General features: G+C 42.0%; 3 protein-coding genes across 9 annotated transcripts in view; 1 reads left to right on the plus strand and 2 right to left on the minus strand.

The window, feature by feature from the left end:
* Window positions 1–14,625, minus strand: part of SENP7 (SUMO specific peptidase 7) — a 40,176-nt gene extending 25,551 nt beyond the window's left edge. For 2 of the 6 annotated variants that reach the window (XR_003706367.2, XM_028726668.2), the window contains exons 1-6: window positions 14,343–14,595; window positions 11,758–11,807; window positions 10,366–10,464; window positions 8,022–8,119; window positions 2,800–2,991; window positions 996–1,190 (exon numbers count right to left, since the gene is read on the minus strand). Coding sequence is in view for 5 of the 6 variants with exons in the window: in XM_028726668.2 (XP_028582501.2) it covers window positions 996–1,190; window positions 2,800–2,991; window positions 8,022–8,119; window positions 10,366–10,464; window positions 11,758–11,807; window positions 14,343–14,592 (884 nt within the window). In the remaining variant the exon portion in view is untranslated. Of the gene's footprint in view, window positions 1–995; window positions 1,191–2,799; window positions 2,992–8,021; window positions 8,120–10,365; window positions 10,465–11,757; window positions 11,808–13,757; window positions 13,780–14,342 lie in introns of those variants that run through there. The other 4 variants (XM_028726666.2, XM_077927182.1, XM_077927181.1 and 1 more) reach the window with 4 other exon arrangements.
* LOC114595881 (putative protein ARB2BP) lies at window positions 13,927–18,852 on the plus strand. Of its 2 annotated transcripts, XM_028726674.2 has the most exons (3): window positions 13,927–14,300; window positions 17,023–17,087; window positions 17,543–18,852. In XM_028726674.2, the coding sequence occupies exons 2-3, from the start codon at window positions 17,082–17,084 to the stop codon at window positions 18,590–18,592; spliced, it is 1,056 nt and encodes a 351-aa protein (XP_028582507.2). In that variant the 5' UTR covers window positions 13,927–14,300; window positions 17,023–17,081; the 3' UTR covers window positions 18,593–18,852. The 2 variants fall into 2 exon arrangements, with proteins under 2 accessions (XP_028582507.2, XP_028582506.2); XM_028726673.2 differs by lacking the exon at window positions 13,927–14,300 and having other exon boundaries at window positions 16,789–17,087.
* Window positions 18,853–19,240: 388 nt separating this feature from the next.
* On the minus strand, window positions 19,241–23,199 carry TXNL4B (thioredoxin like 4B). The gene is made up of 3 exons (XM_028726677.2): window positions 22,976–23,199; window positions 22,120–22,271; window positions 19,241–19,712 (listed from the first exon to the last, which is right to left on the minus strand). The coding sequence occupies exons 1-3, from the start codon at window positions 23,174–23,176 to the stop codon at window positions 19,547–19,549; spliced, it is 519 nt and encodes a 172-aa protein (XP_028582510.2). The 5' UTR covers window positions 23,177–23,199; the 3' UTR covers window positions 19,241–19,546.
* Between the last annotated feature and the right edge of the window lie 51 nt (window positions 23,200–23,250).

The raw sequence follows: 23,250 nt of genomic DNA on the forward strand, positions 1-23,250 counted from the left end.
AAAAATGTCCAAGTGGTTTACAACACATTAAAATAGCAAGTAAAACAAGCCAGAATAAAACAGCGACAAGACACCACAGATTGGCTGGCCGGCAGCAGTGTATTTTGTTGCTGGGATGCATGCAGCAGCAGAAAACGCTGCTGCCTGCCAGCCAGGTGGTGGAGATGTCAGTTGCACAACCTGGCAACAAGACATCTTCACTTGGTCACAGTTGGACTCGCGCCAATCACAAAATGTGCCTGGGGGATTTTGAACACTATCTCTATGGCTAAGCAGCTGGGCAGCAGAGGTGGGGGGAATCAGTTGGGAAGAGGGGCCTGAGGGCTGCCCAGAAGTTGACCACTGCTGGAAGTGGGCTGCCCAGATGCACAACTTCTGCACTAGCTTAACACAAAGGGACGAAATGAGTTCCAGGTCTTTAGTATGACAGCTCCAGCATATAGCTACAGTTTTATATTAAGTACTATGATGGAAAGAGTTGAATTCCAAATACAGTATAGCTTCCATCATGCTTTAAAAAGAACCTCTAAGCTTCAAGTTTTATATTTTAGGTAGTATGTAGGGATATTATGCTGGCTTCTGATTTATTTCCATGTCGGCAGACTAAAAATTATGAAAAAATGCTTTCCTCCGTAATAGTCTTTTTGGAGGAATAGAGGTGAAAGGCATTATTCTACAGGTAGTGTTACCTCCATGGCAATCATTGCAAATCATGTCTATGAATGAAAACAAAACATAAGCTTGCACAAAAACAAAGTGTCAAAGTTATTCAAAATCCTACTGATTTCAATTAGTGAATTAAGCATGTGCGTAGCTCTCCAGCTGAAATCAATGGCATTTAAAAGTAATTAACTTTGACCGGATTGTGACCAATGGTGATTACGTACATTCCTGTATGTATTGTTTTCAACCAAATCATCGTTTTAGTGATAAATTAAGGACCAAAAAATAAATAAAAAAATAAAATAAAATCAATAAATTGCTGAATGACGTACCTTTTAGGTAAAATACGGCTTTCTTGAGAGCTTATTTTTTGACATGACTCTAGACTGGCAATGGTTGAGGAGGTCTTTTCATCTGATTGCAACTTGTTAGCATCAGATAGACTAGGATCAGTTAAAAGGTGCCTTTGAATGTATTTTCTTCCTGTTTTCGTCTTCAGAACATCTGTCAAGGTAACTTTGGGTTGCCTGCCATACATATAATAATTAGCATTCTGAAACCCATCAAATGAATGTTTGGTTGAATTATTGTATTGAAACTGTTTAAGTAATCCCGAGTTTTATTAAACATAACTATCAAGACGTTTACAATAAAACTGAAGAAAAACAGATGATGGCAAATAAGTGAAGGGTCCCAAAGGACAGATTCAGATAAGATCTATCAGAAGAAGTGTTACCGATAATTTTAAGCTCCTGTTGGCATCTTGGCACTGTTTTATTAAATGTCATGCAAAAAATGTAAATCCGCTCTCAACAGAAGAAAAAATGATCAACTATAGCAGATCTTACTATTTAAATAGCCATAAGCTGACAAGCTACATATACAAAAATGAATGACAAAACCCTGATTAATTGTGGTCTTTTGCCATCATTTCAGAAGCCACTGGCTGATATTCTTGGATGTGCCAATCATATCTGCTGACACTGAAGAGAAGGAGCAGCAAAAATAGACCTACCTAGAGATGGCTATCTGTTCAAAAGTACAAGACTATTGCAAAATTATTTTTCAACCAACTTTGTATGCATGAGTAATGGTGCAAACTATGAACATGCTACTGAATATGGCAGGCACTGCCTTCCTATGGTGATGATCCAGGCTAGATCTTTTAAAACTTTATTGTATTATGGTTGATGGCTCCAATTTGTCTACTTTTTTATGTCACTGCATCTTATGTTATGGCCTGCATGCAGGCTTCTGAATTAAAATTCAATTCCTTCTGCATTCTAATGCATCTGTAGCAGATGAAGAGAAGGGAAAAGTGTAGCTTTGCTAATCATCAAGTAGACACTACAGTATTAGGTTTCCTGCTTATTTAAAATATTTGGCTTAAGCCAGGTTCTTACATCTTGCATGTCACTGACATATAAGTCAATCAGGGACAATTCAGAGATGAATGCTTTTTTCTTCATGTTCAGTATAGCTGCACTGAACTATAGGTAAAGTTAAACTATTACCTCTCCACGTGCCTTATCTATCAATCAATTATTTTTCATGTCAAAGGGTATTTTCAATGCAAAACACAGCGTTTGGTTGAGAGGAGTATAAAAAGTCCTATGGGAAAGCCAAGGGGCTCACAAAGGAATGGACAAGTTGCTATTGGTAACATAATTATGTTTTCATTGCAAAGAGAAGGACTGAGAAAATAGTCCAAAGAAGATTCAGCATGTGCAGGGGTGGGGTGGGGAGGGGAATAGAGGAAAAACTGCAACTCACTCTTTTCTGAGGGGGAGGAAGAGGCAAGAATGGAAATTCATGTCTCCTGCAGATGTTAATGATGCTAAACAAAAGTTAAGCATTACGAGAATATCTCACTATTGAATAATCCAAATAGCCTAGCTAGAATTAGTCCCACTGTTAGAAAGCAACTAGCTGAAGTTTTACAAGAGACATATGTAGACATATTTAATCTCATTCTAAACAATCCCAAAATGGAAGTCACAAGGGTGCTTCATAATGATGCATTGAAAAGTGAGAAATGGCTAACGTAACAGGGAATACAATCGCATGCAATTTATTTTAATAATATGTAGGCAAAGCTGTATTATGTCTGAGACAGCCAGACTTAACAAAACATACCTTCTAGATATAAAAAGGTTTTGCTGAAGAAGACTTAATATTTCCCGTATCTCTACACTGTCAACAGATGGTGAGGTTTGTTGATCTGACTGCAACTGGACACCATGAGTTATATCAGTTATAAGCTGTGTCTTTATGTATTTTCTTCCTATTTCCGTCTTCAGGACATTCGTCAAGATAACTTTGGGTTGCCTGTCATACATATAATAATAATGATGATGATAAATAAGGTAACTAAAGTCTAAATAAGATACACGAGTTCAACTAAGATTCTTCCGAGGATGTAATAATCCCAACATTGTATTTTCATTTTAGATGCCCTCAGCCAAGAATGTATATTGTCTTTTATTTTAGAGAGATGGAAGTAAATGTTCTTTCCACACCTAATCTTTTTACATATTCTTCATTGAGAAAGCTTTGCTTACTATATATTGTGTGCTTGGCCACTGAAGCCTTCTTTAAAGGGAACCTAGTGAATCATGCCTTAAAAGTTTACCAATGCTTGTTTCAGAGGCACTTGCAGTGCACTAATTTATGTCTTCAGAAGTGACAAATGAAAATTAGATGACTTCACTGAAAGATTATGAATGGCAATGTAAAACTCTGCAAAAGCCAAGGTTGGAAATTTTCTGATACAGAATAATCCTAAGGAAGCCAGAGAAATCAGGACTTCAACCTAGAAAAGAAATAGCTGTACTAGAAGAGAACCAGCCAATTCAAAATCCTGGCTAGAAGTGCCTCACAGCTGTGTAACGTCTTCCACTGGGTTCAGAGATGCCAGGAAATTGGAGCAGTCTCTTCTTGTTCCTTCCAAGGTCACTTCAGAAAATCAGCTGGAGTCCAGGACTGTTTAGCAGTGTTGAAATGTCTTTTTTTTAAAAGAAACTTTAGAACTGTACAAACCAGCAGCTGCTACGCTGGCCAACCATAAACCAAAGAAGAGACATGAACGCTGCACAGAACAATAAAGAGGCTTCCCTGGAGGCTATCATGCCTTTATCGCAAACGCAGCATGTAAACATGGCCTCAGAGAGATTATATATGGCTGCACCGGATTCAAGTCTGCACAGAGAAAACTGTCACATGCTAATGTATTCAAGATACTTCTTAGATATTTTCCACAAATGTGTGCCTATATAAAACACAAGCACCAAATAAAGGAAGTTGCATTTACTTTAGTTTACTTAAAGTCACAGCTACATGCATTTTTAAACAAGTTGCATCTCCTATAGAACAGCTGCTAGTTCTGTTGCCTGAGAAACGCTAATAGTCACAGTGATGTAGACATGTATTCACTTCACATTTAAGAACCGGCCTGTTTCTTTTACTACTGCTGGCAACAGAGACAACGGTATCTATTTTATAAGATTATTGACTCAAGCCTAAAGTGAAAGTAAAATGAAAGCAGCGCAAGCTGGGCTGCACAAAATAAAATCAGTACATTTATGGAAACATTCTTTGCTTTACATAGTTATACCTATGTTCTGAGGGGACGCGGGTGGCGCTGTGGGTAAAAGCCTCAGTGCCTAGGGCTTGCCAATCGAAAGGTCGGCGGTTCGAATCCCCGCGGCGGGGTGCGCTCCCATTGCTCGGTCCCAGCTCCTGCCAACCTAGCAGTTCAAAAGCACTCCGGGTGCAAGTAGATAAATAGGGACCGCTTACTAGCGGGAAGGTAAACGGCATTTCCGTGTGTGGCTCTGGCTCGCCAGAGCAGCGATGTCACGCTGGCCACGTGACCCGGAAATGTCTCTGGACAGCGCTGGCCCCCGGCCTCTTGAGTGAGATGGGCGCACAACCCTAGAGTCTGTCTGGCCCGTACGGGCAGGGGTACCTTTACCTTTACTTTACCTATGATCTGAATAAGTGGCCATTAAAAATAATATCTGCTTTGTCACAGGCTTTGAAGGCTCCACTGCACTGACTTGAAGTCAAGAAGCAGAACCCTAAGCAAATCTTCAAGGGCCCCCAATTACATACTGAAGGGGACAGGTTAGGACAGGTTAGGTTACCCAAAAACCTGTGTAGTCCACCCCCCCCCCAACCAGACCTCAAGACTTTTTAAATTACTTTCTCTGAGGATTCAGTAGCTAGAAAAGCATTAGCTAGCATTAGCTTCGCTGTAACAAAAAGGCTCAGAAAACAATGATTTTTGCTTCTCAGGCCTCCAGTGGCCTTGCCAGCGCGCATCCAGCTTATCTTACCCAGGTGCAACAAATCTTGGACACGCTGACATGCAGGCTTCTCAACCCCCTTTTCCTGGGAAACTCCCAAGACAGGAGTTTCTGTTCATGCTCAGGGAAACTCATGAGGAAGGGCTCCCGGGGGGGGGGGGGGGGGCTGGAGGGAAAATATGCTGTGTGCAATGGCTGAAAAAAGTTGTACTTGCTTGTGAATTATCACGCAGGTTCCTTCTGCTACCCGGATGGCAGAATAAAAGCTCTTTCTCTGAATTAACCCCTCGGTGTCTGTACTGGCTCCTTCTTCCCTCCCCGGGAGCAATGCTCTTCCCACCCGTGGCCAAGGCCTGAAAGGCTACAATACAAGTCCTCTCCTCAGCTTCCCTTACCCCTCATAATTATAGGCATAGCACTAGCCAGGTAGAGAAGTTTCTATAACAACCAAGTAGCATCATTAAATAAGGATGAAGCACCAATGCCAACCTTTTTTAGCCTCTAAGAGTTGTTCCATGGGTAAAATGAGACAAATATATACTGTAACATGTACTGAGTCCATGAGACACAGCAGGGAGCATGAGACACAGCCCGGTCCTAAAACCCACTGCTCCAGCACATAATTGCTTGCCATGGGGCATATCAACAGTCAAACCAGTGCAATCCCAAAGAACGTTTGTTTGTCACCTTTTAGAGCTGGGGTGGGGAACTTGAGCTCCCCCCATCCCACACCAGAAACCTCTTTGAATTCTGTGGTTTTAAATATCAGGACATAATAACAATCATCTGTTCCTTAGCAGGTCTTAAAATACAACCTCAGATGAACAGAAACACATGACATATTACACTGTGTCATGTGAATGACAGAATTCAAATGAGGGTGTGCTTTCTTTTTCCCATGACTGTGTGTGTGTGTGTACACCCACACACCAAGAACAAAAAAAATACTGGGGAATTAATAATAATAATAAAATAATAATAATAATAGTAGTAGTAGTAATAATAATAATAATAATCATCATAATTTATTTGTTTATACCCTGCTCATCTGGCTGGGTTCCCCCAGCCATTCTGGGCGGCTTCCAACAAAATATAAAAAATACAATAAAACTTCAAACATTAAAAACTTCCCTAAACAGGGCTGCCTTCAGATGTCTTCTAAAAGTCAGATAGTTGTTTATTTCCTTGACATCTAATGGGAGGGTGTTCCGCAGGGCGGGCGCCACTACCGGGAAGGCCCTCTGCCTGGTTCCCTGTAACTTCGCTTCTCGCAGTGAGGGAACCGCCAGAAGGCCTCGGAGCTGGACCTCCAGTATCACAGTAGTGATGGGTGAGCTGGTATGCTTGGCAAAACTGCTAGTATCTGCTGTGTTGTGATAGAAATGGACCAGGGATTCCTTCCATTGCCTTCCTGTGCTGAGAGGCAGCAGTAGAGGTTAGAGTGCTGAAGCCAACATTGTACAGGGACATGATGGCTGGGGATATTGTTGCTCCTACTGATGTCAGCAACCTGCATCAATGCTGGCACATCTATCCAACATAGCAACAATACACTTTCACATCTCTTGACTGTGGCAGCATTACCACCCTCCCCTGCTATGCAGTGTTGAAATGTAAGGGCAAAGTTCCCCTCCACCTTCTGTTGCCATGAGGTTGACCACTCGTAGTTTTGCCTAGCATACAGCCTCACTGCTCACCACTTCATTCGAACTAATGGAAATCAAGGAGGTACCCACAATGAACTCTCTGAGGTGTCCAACCATCAGTCTGATTTTACTAAGAGAGACAAGAAATAGTCTTATAACAATATGTAAGAGAAATAACAGAAAATCTGGAATAATCCTTTAGCAAATAGCAGGACCAGGCATCTGCTTCCACCCATTATGGTCTAATAATTGGTATAAGATTTTCATTGCATTCTATATTATAATATGGAATAATCATTTTTACTGTCACATAAATTGTTACGGGTCTGTCTAAGCAATACATAGAACTTCTGATTATATTTATGCTTAGACCATGTATATGTGGAAACTCACCTGAAAATCATTTGGATATCCATGTAAATATGCTTGATATTGAGGTTTTAGATGTGCAACAAGCCATTAAAAGTTTATAACATTCAAGGCTGTGTGAATTGTTACAAACACAACTTACAAATAACTTGACTATGAATGTATGTCAGTATTAGTCATTGTAATAATCTATCTCCCATGAGTTTAATCTCATGTATGTTCCTGTATAAATTAGAAGTCACCCCTTGCCTTGAGAGCAAACAGAGGAGCACTCTCAGTGGATTATTCAATGACATACAGTCATGGTATTCTCCTCTTGGAGATTCATCAAAGTGAGCCAATAATTTCCCACAAGTGTTGCAAGATTTGTTTCTTTGTACTGGAATTCAAACCCAAACTGGTGGAGATTAAACTTCTATGAATATTTTTGTTGTGGTATAGACAATTTTATATTTTGCTGGTTTCATTGCTTATTTTTAATACAGATCACCTCAAGATTGGTGAGGTCAGAAACCTAAATCCCCTAAAAATTCAACTTTGAAGACTATGGCTTCCTAGTCAGGCTGTCTTCTGATTAAAGATGCTTGAACAAGCATATGACTTGTAGGCTGCAATTCCACTTCCCTGGAAGTTAAGTCCCAATGACCTCCTCTGAGCAGACAGATACAGGATTCAACTACATTCTACTAGATTAAATCTGCATACATATGCATATGAATAAAAACTCTCTTTCTTTTTCTTTGTTTTTAGATTGTACACACAGTACCATAGCAGGAATCACCTTAGAAAATATACTCACTCCTATGTGAAAGAAAACAGAATTCTTCTAGGAAGGCACTTGCCATCTAGCGTTGATAATTTACAAAAAAATTAAAAACCTACTACCCGATTAATCAGGAGCACTTTTTTAATTTCCCCCCTTAATTGATCAATCTAACTGTTTAATTAGCTAAACATTGCTGTCCTACATCATAGGCTTGCAGTACCCAAAATACTCAGCACTGTGGCCTTGAATTCTGAAGCATCCTCCACTTACCCAAATGCTGGTCCTTCATCATCGATGTAACGTTTCTCAAAAGGTCTTTTTCTCCTCCAGTTTGGTTTAAAATTGTTATTTTTAGACCTTGATGTCCACTGAAGTTGAGGGTCAGGCGGCAGGGTGTTTGAACAAGGGGGTGGGAGAGGTGTGAAAAGAGGACAGAAAAAAATTAAGGAAAGCCACTGCCAGCAAGTATTGACAATAATGGGCTAGATGGACCAACCGTTGGATGCAATATAAAGCAGATTCCCAAACAATTTCATTTATTTCAGTTACAGTCTTGAGTCTGTGGTCCTTCTCACTCCTTAGACTTTACCCAAAGGGCTGCACAAGCATTCAGCAAATGAAGCCAGTTTCACAGTGGATGGAACTCCTCTAACTCTCTTATCTCGCTAGTATAATTCAATCTGCTCCATGTCCCACAAATCTATGGAAATTATGGAAATGGAATGCTATACAGGCAGACCCCCCCCTACACACTTTCAATACGTGTGCGACCATGTAAACACAAATCGCTCCAAACCAGGAAGTGACACAGAATCATAATAAAGACGTCACTGAAACATCTCTGAAAGGATGGAACCGGGGAAGGGGTGGAGCGGGGTATTTGCAGGCTTTTTCAATGGGTTCCAATTACAGTAGTACCTCTGGTTACGTACTTAATTCGTTCCAGAGGTCCGTTCTTAACCTGAAACTGTTCTTAACCTGAAGCACCACTTTAGCTAATGGGGCCTCCCGCTGCTGCCGTGCCACCACCACGCGATTTCTGTTCTCATCCTGAAGCAAAGTTCTTAACCCAAGGTACTATTTCTGGGTTAGCGGAGTCTGTAACCTGAAGCGTCTGTAACCTGAAGCGTATGTAACCTGAGGTACCACTATATACACGATTTGGCATATTGCATTCCTGAAAACTAGCAATCTGCACGTGTAGCCAAAGGCTGTGATCTCAGACCTTGCACATGCGTAGTGCAGGGCGCAGAATGATCTCTTTTAAGCATAGCCTCCCTTCTCCCATCAGGTCTCTGTGCTTTGTGCACCACCACTGAGCAAAAACACTGTGGAAGCTTGGCCAACCTGCCCTTCTCAATAAAGGATTGGAAAACTATGATCCTCCAGATATTGCTGGACTGTTAACTTCCATCACCTCTGACCACTGGTCATACTCTTTGGGGTTGATGGGAGCCCTGTAACTCTGGAAGACCACAGGTTCCCCACCTCTGCTCTAAGTGGAGGCCTCTCCTTATAGCAGTAGGTTCCTTAGTCAAGCCTTCAGCGCACAGATGCTCCCAGCAGAAGCAAAGTCATGCATGTGAGGAGGAGCAGGCTGCTAGATGAGCCAAGGCATCCTCCAGTCCATGGGCTGGATGCAGCCAGCAGGCCTCTCCCCATGCCACCCCCTCTCTCAAGCCCCTTTTGTCCTGCTGGTTCCCTCTGATCAGCTGAGCATGGCAGAGAGGGGGGACAAGATTGCAGGGTGGGGAGGTTTCCCCTGTACAATTTGCCACCACCACAAGTAGGGAACAGCTCAGCAGCAGGGAAGAGGAAGCATGACTGAGTCCTGCTATTCTTTCTGTGGCGTACACTGAGAAAGGAAACCCCCTTTCAGTACATAGCACCGAGATGCTCTCTTTCTCTCTGGGCACTTGCTGCCTTTTTGTCTGTGTCTGAATGAGAGAGAAAGGGGTGTGTATGAGATGTCTGTCTGTCTGTCTGTCTGTCTGTCTGTGTGTCTGTCTCTCTGCTTCAGACCTGCCCATTTAAATGGATGGGCTTGCTGAGATGCAGTGTCCTTGCAACAAGCACGTGGGAAAGAGAGGACATAAGTGCTTCTTATGAGAGACCCCTCCTCCGTATCTTACTTTTATTGCATAGAAAACTGCAGTCAAAATGAAGAAATGAAAGGTGTTAAATAGTTTCGTCCTTCTTCATTTTTCATAAAGTGTCAGCTCAATGTGTTATTTATCATAAAGTGCAAAACTAGATATTTAAATACAGTGGTACCTCGGGTTACATACACTTCAGGTTACTGACGCCACTAACCCAGAAATAGTACCTCGGGTTAAGAACTTGGCTTCAGGATGAGAACAGAAATCGCGCAGCAGCAGCGGGAGGCCCCATTAGCTAAAGTGGTGCTACAGGTTAAGAACAGTTTGAGGTTAAGAACGGACCTCCAGAACGAATTAAGTTCTTAACCCGAGGTACCACTCTAGTACACAACATCTTGTGGGATACCACTGTAATTACAGAATATTTAATTTTCAAAACACGAATAATGCTTGCCCTAAAATAGCTCTTCCCAAGCCCTTCATAGCAGTGCAGAAAACAATAAACTTCTGTTTACCTCTTGCAGTGTGCGATCCCACGGGTGGGGAAGTCTAGACAGTGGGGACTGAACATGGACATCATCTGACTGTGAGGATTTCTTCTTTGGTATTCGAAACTGGAATGAAACATTACATTTGCATTTTTTGCAGCAAAAGAATGGAAAAGAAAACAACAAAACAACATTGAACTCCCCACACTAACATTCAAGGAAAAAAGAGGTAAGGTACAGAAACTAGTAAATTATGATATTCGCATTTGGAACTCTGGGCACTGAACTTGTGAGACTTCCAGTGAAGATGGCAACAAGTAAGGTTACTTATCTGTGAACTCTGCAGACTGTTCTGGTTTTAGTTTGCTTTTATTCTGAATACTGTTAAAGACAGCATGCTCAGCAGCATTTAACAACAACAACAACAATTAAATTTGTATACCGCCCTTCATCCAAAGATCACAGGGCGGTTCATGACATAAACATATAAAATGAGAACACAAAATACATAATACAGCAAAAACCAATAACCCTTCCCCCACAAACACATTTAACAGACTATAGAATGTTAATCAGGCCTACTCAAAGAGGAACATATTCACCTGGTGCCTAGATGGGTAGAGAAGGCATCAGGCAAGCATTCCACAAGAAGAAGAGTTTGGATTTGATATCCTGCTTTATCACTACCCGAAGGAGTCTCAAAGCGGCTAACATTCTCCTTTCCCTTCCTCCCCCACAGCAAACACTCTGTGGGATGAGTGGGGCTGAGAGACTCCAGAGAAGTGTGACTGGCCCAAGGTCACCCAGCAGCTGCATGTGGAGGAGCGGAGACACGAACCCGGTTCCCCAGATTACGAGACTACCGCTCACAGAAAAGGGCCACTCTTGTATTGCCACCCTCCTCATGGAGGAGACACAAGAAGAAGGGGCTTAGATGATGTTCACAAGGTCTGGGTTGGTTCATGAGAGCCATTTAAGGCTTTTTAAGTCTAAACCAGCACTGTGAATTGGGCCAGGAAACTAACTGGTAATCAGTGCAGTTGGACCAGGATCAGTGCAATATGTTCACACCGTCTTGTCCAGGTGACAAACCTGACCACCAAATTATGCACTAGCTGAAGTTTCCAAACTGTCTTCAGATTCAGCCCCATGTATAATGCAGTAACAGTACAAACACGTATCAATGTTACGTAAATCAAAGCAATGTTCCTTATACGTAAGAATTTTAATTTGCCAAACAGGTCAATCTTACGGTCATTGTAGTTATGCTCATGTATTTTTCATTTCTAAGAGTGTGGCATACATTTGTTCACATGCAAATGTTATTCCGATCCATCCAAATGGTGACATTTTAGAAAAGCTACCAAATATTATGAGCTACACTCCCAAAATAATGGATGTAGATCAAGGACAACTTACTTTAGGCTGACTTGATGATGAATTTTTTCCATGCCCCTCCATAGTTGCTGCTGTAAAAGGCAGACAGAAAGTAGCAGTATTGTGAATGATGTTATAATCAGCATTTCCAAAAGTAGCTAATTAAAGTATCATCAGGAGGCAATGCATATTTCCCAGATGTTAAAGGTAGGCACATCCCGGGTGAATAAAAATGTTTCTCTGGTGATTGCTTTCTCCAAAATCTGTATACAGCTCCAAGGCAACTGCTGATCCCAAGGATGTCAAATCATAAGGAGGCGGCATTAACGACTCGCCTATTGTTTTCATTTCTGCTACTGCCAAGGACATTAACTGATAAAAAGCTGGTCTCTGCCGTTTCATTTGGCGAGTTCCAAGTTGATTGGGAAACAGAACATCCACCAATCCAGGAGCCTTTTCTATGCTAAGCGCTACTTTGAAAGAAAAAGGTCTAATTGGTACAGCATCTTCTGCATCACAGATTTAGACTATTAAAACAATTCTGACATAGGCCTTGTACAAATGTAATGGTACAATGGAGAGGAAATTGAAAATGCCCCATGGACTGGCATGTTCCTCCCTCTTCTTCCTCCTCCGGGCATGTTCCTTCCTTTCCCCCTTTATTCCGCACCCCTTTCTGCACTAGCTATACTGAACATTATGTGTAAATGAGTCTAAATAGACCCATTGGGTTTAAATTTCTGAGTGGTTTTTGGCAGATTTGACTACAACATCAATAGCCCAGATCAAATAGGTACTGTGTTCTGTCTGGATTTTGAGTCGTGCTCCTCTTTATAATTGGTGCACACTCAGTGAATCACTAGTAATGTTAGCATATCTCCTTGTGGGTTGACATGTAGTGGTCCATAAGGCTTGGTTTGGAAAGAGATGCTGGGAAAGTGGTAGTGTGAGACATCATCTGCAGCAGGGTTGGGGAACCTATTTTTTAGCGTGAGAGTCACATTCTCTCCTGGGAAACCTTCAGAGAGGCCAGCGATAGGCTGACCAGACAGAGCAACAAGGGTAAATGTTATGTCTGTAAAAGAAGCAAGTTCCTACACACACACACACACACATATCTCTCCCCCTGTCCTTCATCCAGTTAAGCAAGAGGCATTATCAGAGTTCAAGGACACATCCCAACCAAGCAAAAATATGCAATGTGCAAAGCGGAACCAGCTGGAATGCAGCCTTGGAAGTGTTCTGAAGGCCAGTCAGTGATGTCTGGAAGGAGCCACTTTTGACACATACACACACCGCCCAAGTTAGTGCTAGTTAACTATTAGTGTTGCATTTCTAATTGGGAGATTAAAAATGATACATCTCCCCCTATAACACATACACGTGTGTGAAGTAGAGATATTAACCCACCATGACAGCAACAAGAACACAATACAATACAGTGGTACCTCGGGATGCGAACGGGATCCGTTCCAGAGCCCCGTTCGCATCCCGAATAGAACGTAAGACGCGACAGTGCGTCTGCGCATGTCACGTTTCGCCACTTCCGCACATGCGCGTGATGTCATTTTGACTGTCTGCACATGCACGAGTGGCGAAACCTGGAAGTAACACACTCCGTTACTTCCAGGTCGCTGCAGAGCGCAACCTGAAAGCGCTCAACCTGAAGCGTGTTTATCCCGAGGTATGACTGTATCAATGAACAATTGGGGGGGGGGGGGGACAAAAACCAAAAGCTGCATGTCACTGTAAAAAAAGGTTGTTCTCTAAAAATCACCTGACAACAAGAGTCTCACCCTTCTTTCAGCAAGACATTTGTATTTAACAGCTAGATGCTTGACATGACAAAATGCCACAGTCAAACCTTTTCTTGGTCTAGAGACGAAGTAATAAGAAAAGCTTCATAGCTAAATCAATGTCTTTTTGTGAACTTTAACCTTGCAAGGAAACATCTGTACATCTAGACTGCATTGCCTCAATGTTTACAGTATTTTATCTATTCCTGTTATTATTAATGACTGGGTGAACCGGGGATAACACACCATGCATCTGATGAAATGGCCCGAGCCCCCAAATGCTGATGGCATAAAAATCCGTTAATTTCCAAGGCAATAAAAGGCTCTCGGTTGTTTTCGCTGCGGCAGCAACAAGGACTCCTTTCTGTAAGACAGGTGGGCAAGGGCTTCGTTGTTGTTGTTTAGTCGTTTAGGACACTTCGCGATACGCATAATATAAAAAACCTGGGGATTTAAAACCCCCTGTGTACGTTTAACTAGGACGTGGACGCCAACCGAAAGCAGCCCGGCTTCCTTCCGAGCAAGCATGCACAGGGACTGAGACTGCAATCCTAAACGCGTTTACATGGGAGTAAGAAAGGCACACTGGCAAAAGAGCGACGCCGTCAACTCCTATTAAAAACACAGATGAGCCTCCCCCGATCCCACCCGCTCGCCTCTGATGGGACAAACAGCGCATTATTTATGGTGCCTGGGAGTATTTAAAATGCAATCACGACCGCAGGACCAGCATCCCTCAGAAAGGAAGCGGATCCGGGCGTGTTCCGGGGGAAAGAAAACAAACCCGGGGTAGGTCCGGCCCCTTCACCACCCGCCCCTCTCTCCTCTCACCTGGCCGCGGAAACGCCACGGCACCCCTCCGAGCGCGCTCGGCTTTGTTGATCCGGAGTGGCGCCGGGAGCCGCTTGCTCTGCCCTGCGCACTTCCGGCACAGGCGCCGCCCCGCCGCTTTCTCTTCGGTGGGGAAGCCGAGCCAGGCGGCCACGTGCCGGGCGTTGCGCATCAGCCTCCTCGGCTTTCGGGCCTCTCTCCGCCCCACTTTGCCTCTCCGGGGCTGGCTGAGGAGGCCCTCCCCTCGCATGCACTCACGCCTCTCCCCCCCCCCCCCCGCCATCCCTTCATGGTCTTGTTTCGAAACTGCAACGGGAAAACAAAGCTTTAAAAAGTTAACATGGGGGGGGGGTGGTTGCGTTGGTTCATTTAAAGGAAGAAAAATAGTAAGCCACTCTCGAGTGAGCTTTGCAGCGCGCTTGCCTGCCTTTTCACACAGTGAGGGAGAAAAGCGAAGGGAGAAAAAGGTTACTGGTTTGCCCCTTGGAAAAAACGGAATACAGTATGAGAGATGAAGTGACGCCCTGCAAGGAGATATCTTTCTGGGCTGGGTTCCAGCCACCTGATTCCTGTTGCTTGCCCTTTTGTGCTAATTAAGCATAGCTCTAACTGCTATCATGTTTTCCTTTCATTTTCTCTTCCTAAAGATGCACTCTCACCCATTTCAACTACAGTATTGTTCATATGATTTGGCTTACACTTTCTTTCTGCTTGGAGGTGTAGACACAGTCGTGCTCAATCCCAGCAATATTAAAATCTTCACTTCTGTCTCTAGAAACAGCTAGGCATGAGGAGATTACTGTTATATGAATTTTAAGGTCTTTTTATATCATCTATCTATCTATCTATACACACACACACAGTCATACCTTGGGTTACAGATGCTTCAGGTTGCATTTCTTCGGGTTACGGACCTGCCGAAACCTGGAAGTACCGGAACGGGTTACTTCCAGGTTTTGACGGTTGCGCATGTGCAGAAGCAGCGAATTGCAAGCTGCGCGTGTGCAGATGCGCCGCTGCGGGTTGTGAACGTGCATCCAGCACTGCCCACATTCGCAACCCAAGCGTCCAAGCTTTAATAAAGATCAGGCTTCCTAGTTGCTTTTATTCTCAATATTCTCTGGTTGGTCTGTTATTTTCTCCTACCAATAGAGAACCTACAAAAGGACTCTATATGGGCTCTTGGGTACCCCATAAGGGAAAAGGAGCAGTTTTTTTCTCATCTTGTGTATCTTGTGGGCTTTTTTTATTGATAATTTATATACTACCTAATTACAATAATCGCTAAGTAACTGAATACAAGAGAGATAAAAATCAGTTAAAACTATAAAATTAGAATACAGTTAAACTGTCTGCTGGGATAAAAAATGTCTTAAGCATTCACCAGAAATTCAAAAGAGAGGGTGTAGAATCTTAGAAATGTATTTCTAGTCTGTATGTAACATAACTACAGTCATACCTCGGGTTACAGATGCTTCAGGTTGCGTTTTTTTGGGTTACGGGTGCGCCAAAACCCGGAAGTACTGGAACGGGTTACTTCCAGGTTCCGGCAGTCGCGCATGCGCAGAAGCGCTAAATCTCACTTTGCTGAAAAGTGCTGAATCTCAACCCGCGCGTGCGCAGACGTGGCACTACGGGTTGCGAACGCTGCAGGTTGCGAACGTGCCTGCCGCACGGATCACGTTTGCAACCCGAGCGTCCACTGTAATGCCATTTGCTTCTGTAAACAGAAATGCTTGCTGAAAGATATTGCCTGCTTTTTCATATGTGTCAAAGGAAGTTAGTGGAAAGTTTTCAGATACCCTTTGAAGCTCCTCCCTGTTTTTGTATCCTGCAATCCATCAAGTGCTTGAAGTAATTCAGTCCCTGCTTTGTTTTGCCACTAATGGCCTTTTCTTTCTGTGCTAGCCAAAGGAATGTAACAGATAAGGGGCCTGAATTATAAGAAGGTGTGAAGGAGTTTCCCTATGTCTGGTTTTCTCAGGTCTTGATAATAGCCAGGAGGCTCCTGAGAAGGAGGGAGGAGGAGGAGGAAAGGCAGGGACAGGGTCTACATTTATCTGGGAGTTCCATAAAACTGGAAACCTGAGTTTGCTGCTTCCTTTTCTTCGTGTGTGTATATGATTTTGGTTATATCTTTCTGCATGTACGGTAATTTTCTTAATATAAATAAATAAGGGTGCAGCCCTATAATGCTTCTTTGAAAATAACTTCTGTTGAATAGTAGAAATTGCGATGCACAAGTAGATGTCTAGATGTGTATTGTGGGCATATGTAGGTTTACAACCCCCTAGGTATCAAGGTTAGTTTCATACATCACATTCATAAGGAGTAGGCCTACAATATTCTACATAGTGCACATTTCAAGTTGTGTGGATTGCATAGGTGTAATGTTGTATGTGTTTTGGCCATGTATGGCAGTTTTAACTTGGGAGCAATTCAGTATGGTGTTTACAGAATTAAAGAACTGGATGAAATGCAAAAAACAAGGAAACCTCAATACAACAAAGATTAGGAAGTGCTTTCCTACATTATCAGTTTTCATGCCTATCTTTAGCATGTGGTGCACAACTGAGTTTGTATATTGTTTGCCCTTAAATTTGGCACCATAACTATACTTGATTAGGAAACAATAAGCCCCGAACTACAACATCTTAATAGTTGTACTCTGTTCAGGCAGATCTCTGAAGCAAAATATCCAGAAGTATCTAGAAGCCTTTGCTGTTATTCTCAAGCAACATGAATGTAAGTATGTTCTGTATTTAGGGGTGTCTGTGCAGGGGGCATAAGGGGAGAGGAGATGGAGGGAAAGGTCTGCTTCACAGTCAGAAGTCTTGGCACCAATAGAACCACTTCACTGGATACTGGCAAAAGTCAAGTAGAAGTATACTAGAAATATATCCTGGGTTTTACACTGAAGTTTAGTGGGTTTGGGCCTCACCAGCACTTTAAAACGTCTAATAAACCTCTCATCATTCTGTGCTACTTTGAAAATGGAACAGGATACAAATGCAACAAACAGAAATATTTGTCACTTTTTAAGTTGCACTGATTTAAGTTAAAGTAATTTTTACTGCCATCCCCACCTGAACAGTGATATTTTAAGATTTTCTACAATATTTTTACAAGAACTTGAATACAGATGTTTAAGAAATGTATGGTTTTTTGTTTATGTCATGATCTGCATGTTTTATTTGTAGTGGTCACAGATGAATGAAGATTTGAGCTTCAGAAAACTAATAAATAGTTCAGAATGTCCAGAAACTCTCAAATATGACTTTAATAAAAACGGGGAGCTTAGGCATATGGATACCAATGAACCTTTTGTTTATGATTATCAAGATTCACATAATGCTAATCACCGACATTATCAATCTCTTGGATACTTAATTACTCAGTATGTTTTCGAGCTCCTGGAAAAGACATGCAAACTGCAAAAGGTTTACATCCCAACAGATGCTCCAGACAATGAACGTTGCAGTTTTTTTTTCAGGAGTGAGGATGCCTTAACTAATTGCTCAACTCTGGTCGTCCTCCTTCAAGACAAGGGACCTTTTCGTGCAGGTCAGTGGGGACGAAAAGTCATCGTTCATGAAGGCCTCCAACACGGATCTCAAATACCATTCATCATAAAGGCTCTGCAGTGTTCTTGGGGAGTGATTGTTTTAAATCCCAATGATAACTTCATTGAACTGAAGACAGAACAAGAATGCTTAAGCCTGTCTGAGAAAAAAGACTCCACATGTCCACTACAATTACCCTTGACAGTCCCAAAGAGAGAGAGCAGTAGTCCTGAAGAGCATACAAGTTACGTTTGGGACCATTTCATTTCAAAGAGCAAAGCGGAAAAGGTGGCTTTCATTGCCCATGGCTATGGAGGTTTGGTTTTCATCGACCTCCTCATGCAGAGAACTTCAGAGGTAATGAACAAAGTAGGTGCAGTTGCACTTATTGACTCCACACACCACACACCGCACCAGACACAAGGCATTTCCCAGGTGCAGGCCTGGATATGGAAACATTGCCGAGAATGGGTATCACACAGTGAACCTTTAGATAAGTCAATAGGCTTTATGGTGAAAGTGGATTGCCCTACAGTCTCCACAGGAACTGAAAATTATAGCCTGGCTCCTTCCTCTAGTCTACAGTCCATTTTCAATTATCTTAAGAATGCACTGAAAATCTTCACCAAACAACCGTTCAATCGTTCACCTATTCTTACAAGGAGCAAATCAATGAAAACAAGTTAAGCATCTGTTATTCATACCCATTTTTTCTTCTAATAGAAGTTTTGTACTAGCTTTGATGCTTAAGCTTATCGTTGAGGTAAAAGTACTTTATCTAAATATGGAGCATACCATTACCAGTCTAATATTTGTTGTCCCATTTCCATTTCTGAAGCTTTATGTGAATGTAAATGTAACAACTGTTCCTTGTTTCTGGCAAAACTTCCTTCCTTCCTTTGAAAAGTCTGGGGTTTAATCTGAATAAATCACTGTATACATTGCAATTTTGAGTGGAAACTTCAGTGCATAGCAAAAAGAATGAGAAAACTTTGCTTGAAAGATGGGTTTACTCATGCATCCTTCCTATTGCATCATCATACTTTGACACAATACAGTTGAGTTTAATTCTTAATACCTTAAAATATTTATTTTTTTAAATAAACCAATTTTAACATTTAAACTCCCACCCCCATCCTTTTCCAAAAGAGAATTTCCCATTTTGGGTTGTGAAACTAGAAATACCTTATATTTCTGAAGATGTAGTGTTCAGCTGATGGCTGGGAAGTTAGGACAGATATTGGGAGTAGTTATAACATTTCAGAATAAAAACCCAGTCATTACTTTTACCTTTTCTTCAGGATGCTTCTACAGCTCTAGAATGATTCATGTTAATTATATCCTTATATAGCCCGAAAGCATTTATTTAGAACAAGAACATATTATTCTACTGCAGCTTCTTTGACATATTAGAATTAAATAAGTTGCAGCCTAAGCAATTCCAGTCAATTCCATTGAAAAATGAATTAATGAATGTCTGTCTCTGAGGCTGACCAATATGATCCTGTGTACAAAAGACCAGTCTCGGCTCCTTTCTTCCATTCGCTTTCAAAATGCAATTGGCATATGTTTGCAGAAGACGTGGAATCATCAGCTTTAAGCAGTTCATATTCCACCTGTCACTCCTCTCCCAGTGGGGCATTAAATGCCTTGATACAGAAGGTCATACTTGGGAATATTCTTTGGATCAATCGGGCTTCGTACGATGAGTTTTCCACGCATTGCTCCACGGTAAATCACCTCAATCAAATCTATGAAGTCTTGTTTTGTTTTGAAACTTCCCACAAATTTAGTGTGATCTGGAGATCTAAGTAGGAAAGCAAAAGGGAACAAAGTAAATGAAAGCTGGAAAAACAACATACAAGCTTAAATTCTGAAACAGTTATATTTCCAAGTATGAACCCTAAAAAAACTCATGCACAAATCATTTAGTCTTTAAAGCAGGGATGAGAAACATTAGGGGCCAAGTGTAGCTTTTTGAGTCTCTACCTGAGGCTTTGAGACTCTTCCTCAAGTACCTTGGCCAGGCTGGAACATGTTCTTAACTGTGATGTTGCATTTTGCTTACCTGGATGGAGAGATGCAAGCCACTTAACAGCAGGCTGGGGAACCCTATGGCCCCACTCCCATGGGCCAATTTTGACAGGTGGGCTGGATAGTTTTGCATGAAACAGCCTGGCTGACCAAATAAGGAGGCCTGGTGGGCCAGAGACTCCCTACCCCTGGCTTAGAGGCGTTGATGATTAAAAGGTATATATATCCTGTTAAATGTGGTATACAGTGGTATCTCGGGTTAAGAACTTAATTCGTTCCGGAGGTCCCTTCTTAACCTGAAACTGTGCTTAACCTGAAGCACCACTTTAGCTAATGGGGCCTCCTGCTGCTGCCACGCCGCCGGAGCACAATTTCTGTTATCCTGAAGCAAAGTTCTTAACCTGAAGCACTATTTCTGGGTTAGCGGAGTCTGTAACCTGAAGCGTCTGTAACCTGAAGGTACCACTGTAGAAACCTTTGGTTTTTGTGTGGTTGAAATGTAGCTTATTACACAAACGTAAGAGCTGCATCCTTCACTTCCACTTTTGCTTGTCTCTGCCCACGAGGTTGTCCGGGACAAACTGCAACCTTCCTGCTAAACAAAGTTCCCAGCCCCTGCTTTAAAGTAACAGAATGCCTACGTGAAACTTGCAAGATCAGATCAAAGATCAACGTAGTCCAGCATTCTGTTTTCCAGAGAGATGGTTCCAGGAAGCCCACAAGGAATTCAAGGCAGCAGCTTCAAGGGCAGGCCTCCTCTGAACATGGATGTTTTATTCAGCTGCAATTGTTTTCTCCTTGAACTTTGTCTCATCCCCCTTTAAAGCAACCTGAGCCTGTGGCTGTTACGTTCACTGTGGCTCTTGTGGGTTGTATCCAATGTTAAAACAATATTCACACCAAACCCATTAATGGACATGAATAATTTAGGTCTATTGATTTTAATGAGTCTACTCTGTGTAAAATATAGTGGGATACATTTGGAATTAAGGAGTAAATCCTTTGCAACTCTAGATTTGATATGACTTCTGTGCACAGAAAGTATTTACAGAGGGTGGTGAACACAGCACGTGATATCATGGGCTGTCCCCTGAGCCAGCTAGATGACATCGCAAGGGATCGATGCCTTAGGAGAGCGAGAAAAATTCTCAGGGACGATTCACACCCTGGCCAGCACCTCTTTAATCTTCTACCCTTGGGCAGGAGATATAGAAGTATAATCAGACGTACCAACAGGCTAAAAAACAGTTTCTATCCGTGGGCTGTTAGGCTGCTGAACGGAAAATAATATAGAGCAACTAACTTTCGGGGTTGGTGTGTTGTGCAACAAGCACACAGAGTGCAATAAGATTGAGTGTTTTTGTGGGGGGGAGGGAGACTCGGTTAATTTCATTGTACACAGTTTGTACATTGACAATAAAGGTATTATTATTATTAATAATAATGGTTTTACCTCTCAGAATAGACACCTCTCAATGCCTTCTTGCCTCCAATATTAACAAATAGGTTCTATAGACAAGATACCAAATTTGATTTTTATCCCATCTGGCTATATACGCACACATGTATGTCCATTTGTTTACATATGAATGCTCTGTGCTCCAGTGTCAAAGCAAAACTAAGAATTAAAAGATGTTAGGCCTTTATTATAGAGATCCTGATTCGTAGTAATGGGAATTTCCATAGTACATTTGATACATGCATTTAAAAATTTATGTTGCAGTTAAGCAGCCACTCTCCTTAGTGTTAAATAACTACCTATATTGTTAAAAGATTTCTGTACCACTTTTCATTTACAAAAAAATACCAATTATGTCCACAGTAATAAAACAAAACAATATTCAGTACAATATTTATCAATAAAATCAATTAATGACCAAGGACCTTGGAAGCCAGTATTAATAATATTAAGGGTTAGGGAAAGGCTATAGATGTTTAAAATTACTGGGGGGAAGTAGTTTCTTGTGGCACCCACACTAATTTCTACAGTAATGTAGAAGGATGGAATAAAAATCAGAACATAAAATGAACATAAGGACTTGGTCATATTATGATAAATCTGACAATAATATTTATTAGGTCTTTTGTGCATTGTTGATGCTTGCTAACATCACAAATGGTCACAAACAAATATCATTCCAAGAATAGCTTGTACTTGGGTTACATGCAAACCAACTTACCCATAATCCACTTTCATATGCTGCCCGTTGAAAAAGAAAACAGTTGATGGAATATAGCTGATGTCAAAATATTGGGTGTACACTGGCACTTTGTTTACATCCACCAAGTAAATTGCAGCCATTTTACTTAAGTCATGAGATGTTTTTGCAAGCTGTAGAGAAAAGGTTATAAGTTATACTGCCCAATATGAGAGGGCAAGAAATAAAGTATTGAATTAAATTTAACACATTTTGAGAACAGATTGATAACTGAAGCACCAGTGCATGTGGGGTTTTCTTTTTTTGCGGGGGGGTGGGGGCGGGAATGACATGAAGGAGTAGCTAATGCCAGTTTAATTCTGGGGCCAACAGCAGCACAACTTTGTGCTGTCAAAATATCAGTAGGGCTGAAGTGTTGGTAATCTGGGTTAGGACCAGGATACCAAAGCACTATCTCTTGCCATACAGTTCTATGTAATGTAAATATTTTAAAGGGGGAAGGAAAATAAACCAGTAAAAATGAAATTTAAGTCTTCCAAAGAGTGTTTGATATTTTACCCAGTGTCTCCTTTTCCCTCCCTTGCCCTCCTGACTTCCCTTATTATATTTTTATACTTAAGCCTCTGCATGGGACCCGTTCTTTGTAAATCACAATGTACGCAGATGCTACTTTATTAATAAAACATTTATTATTAAATTACTTCTTATTAACACTGAATACGTTCATATGAAATTTGGCAGTAAAATGTCCTCTTTTGTTCACAGCAGTGGGTGTGTGTGGGGAAAAAGTGTCTGACTTGGTTGCCCCAGACAACAAATTCCTACTGGGAGTGCGGGGGGGAAATGCGATTGCAAGGAGCAAAATTCGCCTGCTCACAATATCGTCCAGCTGCATGCAGACACGATCTTCATCTCTACCAAAGCGGAGGACCAGGACTTTCTCGGCCACGCTCTTGATTGCCTCATCCACCTCCTTTTTGCTGCCGAGCTTGGGCAGCAAGAAGCTCATGGCGATTGAGAGAGGTGGGAGGCTCAGACAAGCTGCTGCAGCGCGGCCACCGACCCATGCGGAGCGCATGCGCACAAGCTTCTTTCACCCAGAAAGCGGGCAGTCGCGAAGCTCTTACTTCTCTCCTTGCAGCGCCCCGTGAT

The sequence above is a fragment of the Podarcis muralis genome, chromosome 4 (assembly GCF_964188315.1).
Source record: "Podarcis muralis chromosome 4, rPodMur119.hap1.1, whole genome shotgun sequence".
In the NCBI taxonomy this organism is placed as follows: Eukaryota; Metazoa; Chordata; class Lepidosauria; order Squamata; family Lacertidae; genus Podarcis; species Podarcis muralis.

What these genes read in the sequence shown, in the direction of transcription:
- TXNL4B (XM_028726677.2), bottom strand. Translation starts at nt 23,176, where the DNA reads ATGCGCTCCGCATGGGTCGGTGGCCGCGCTGCAGCAGCTTGTCTGAGC. An exon ending in GCATGCAGCTGGACGATATT is followed by an intron (nt 22,272 to 22,975) that starts GTGAGCAGGCGA and finishes TTTTCTCTACAG; the next exon opens with CTTGCAAAAACATCTCATGA. An exon ending in CATATGAAAGTGGATTATGG is followed by an intron (nt 19,713 to 22,119) that starts GTAAGTTGGTTT and finishes TTTCCTACTTAG; the next exon opens with ATCTCCAGATCACACTAAAT.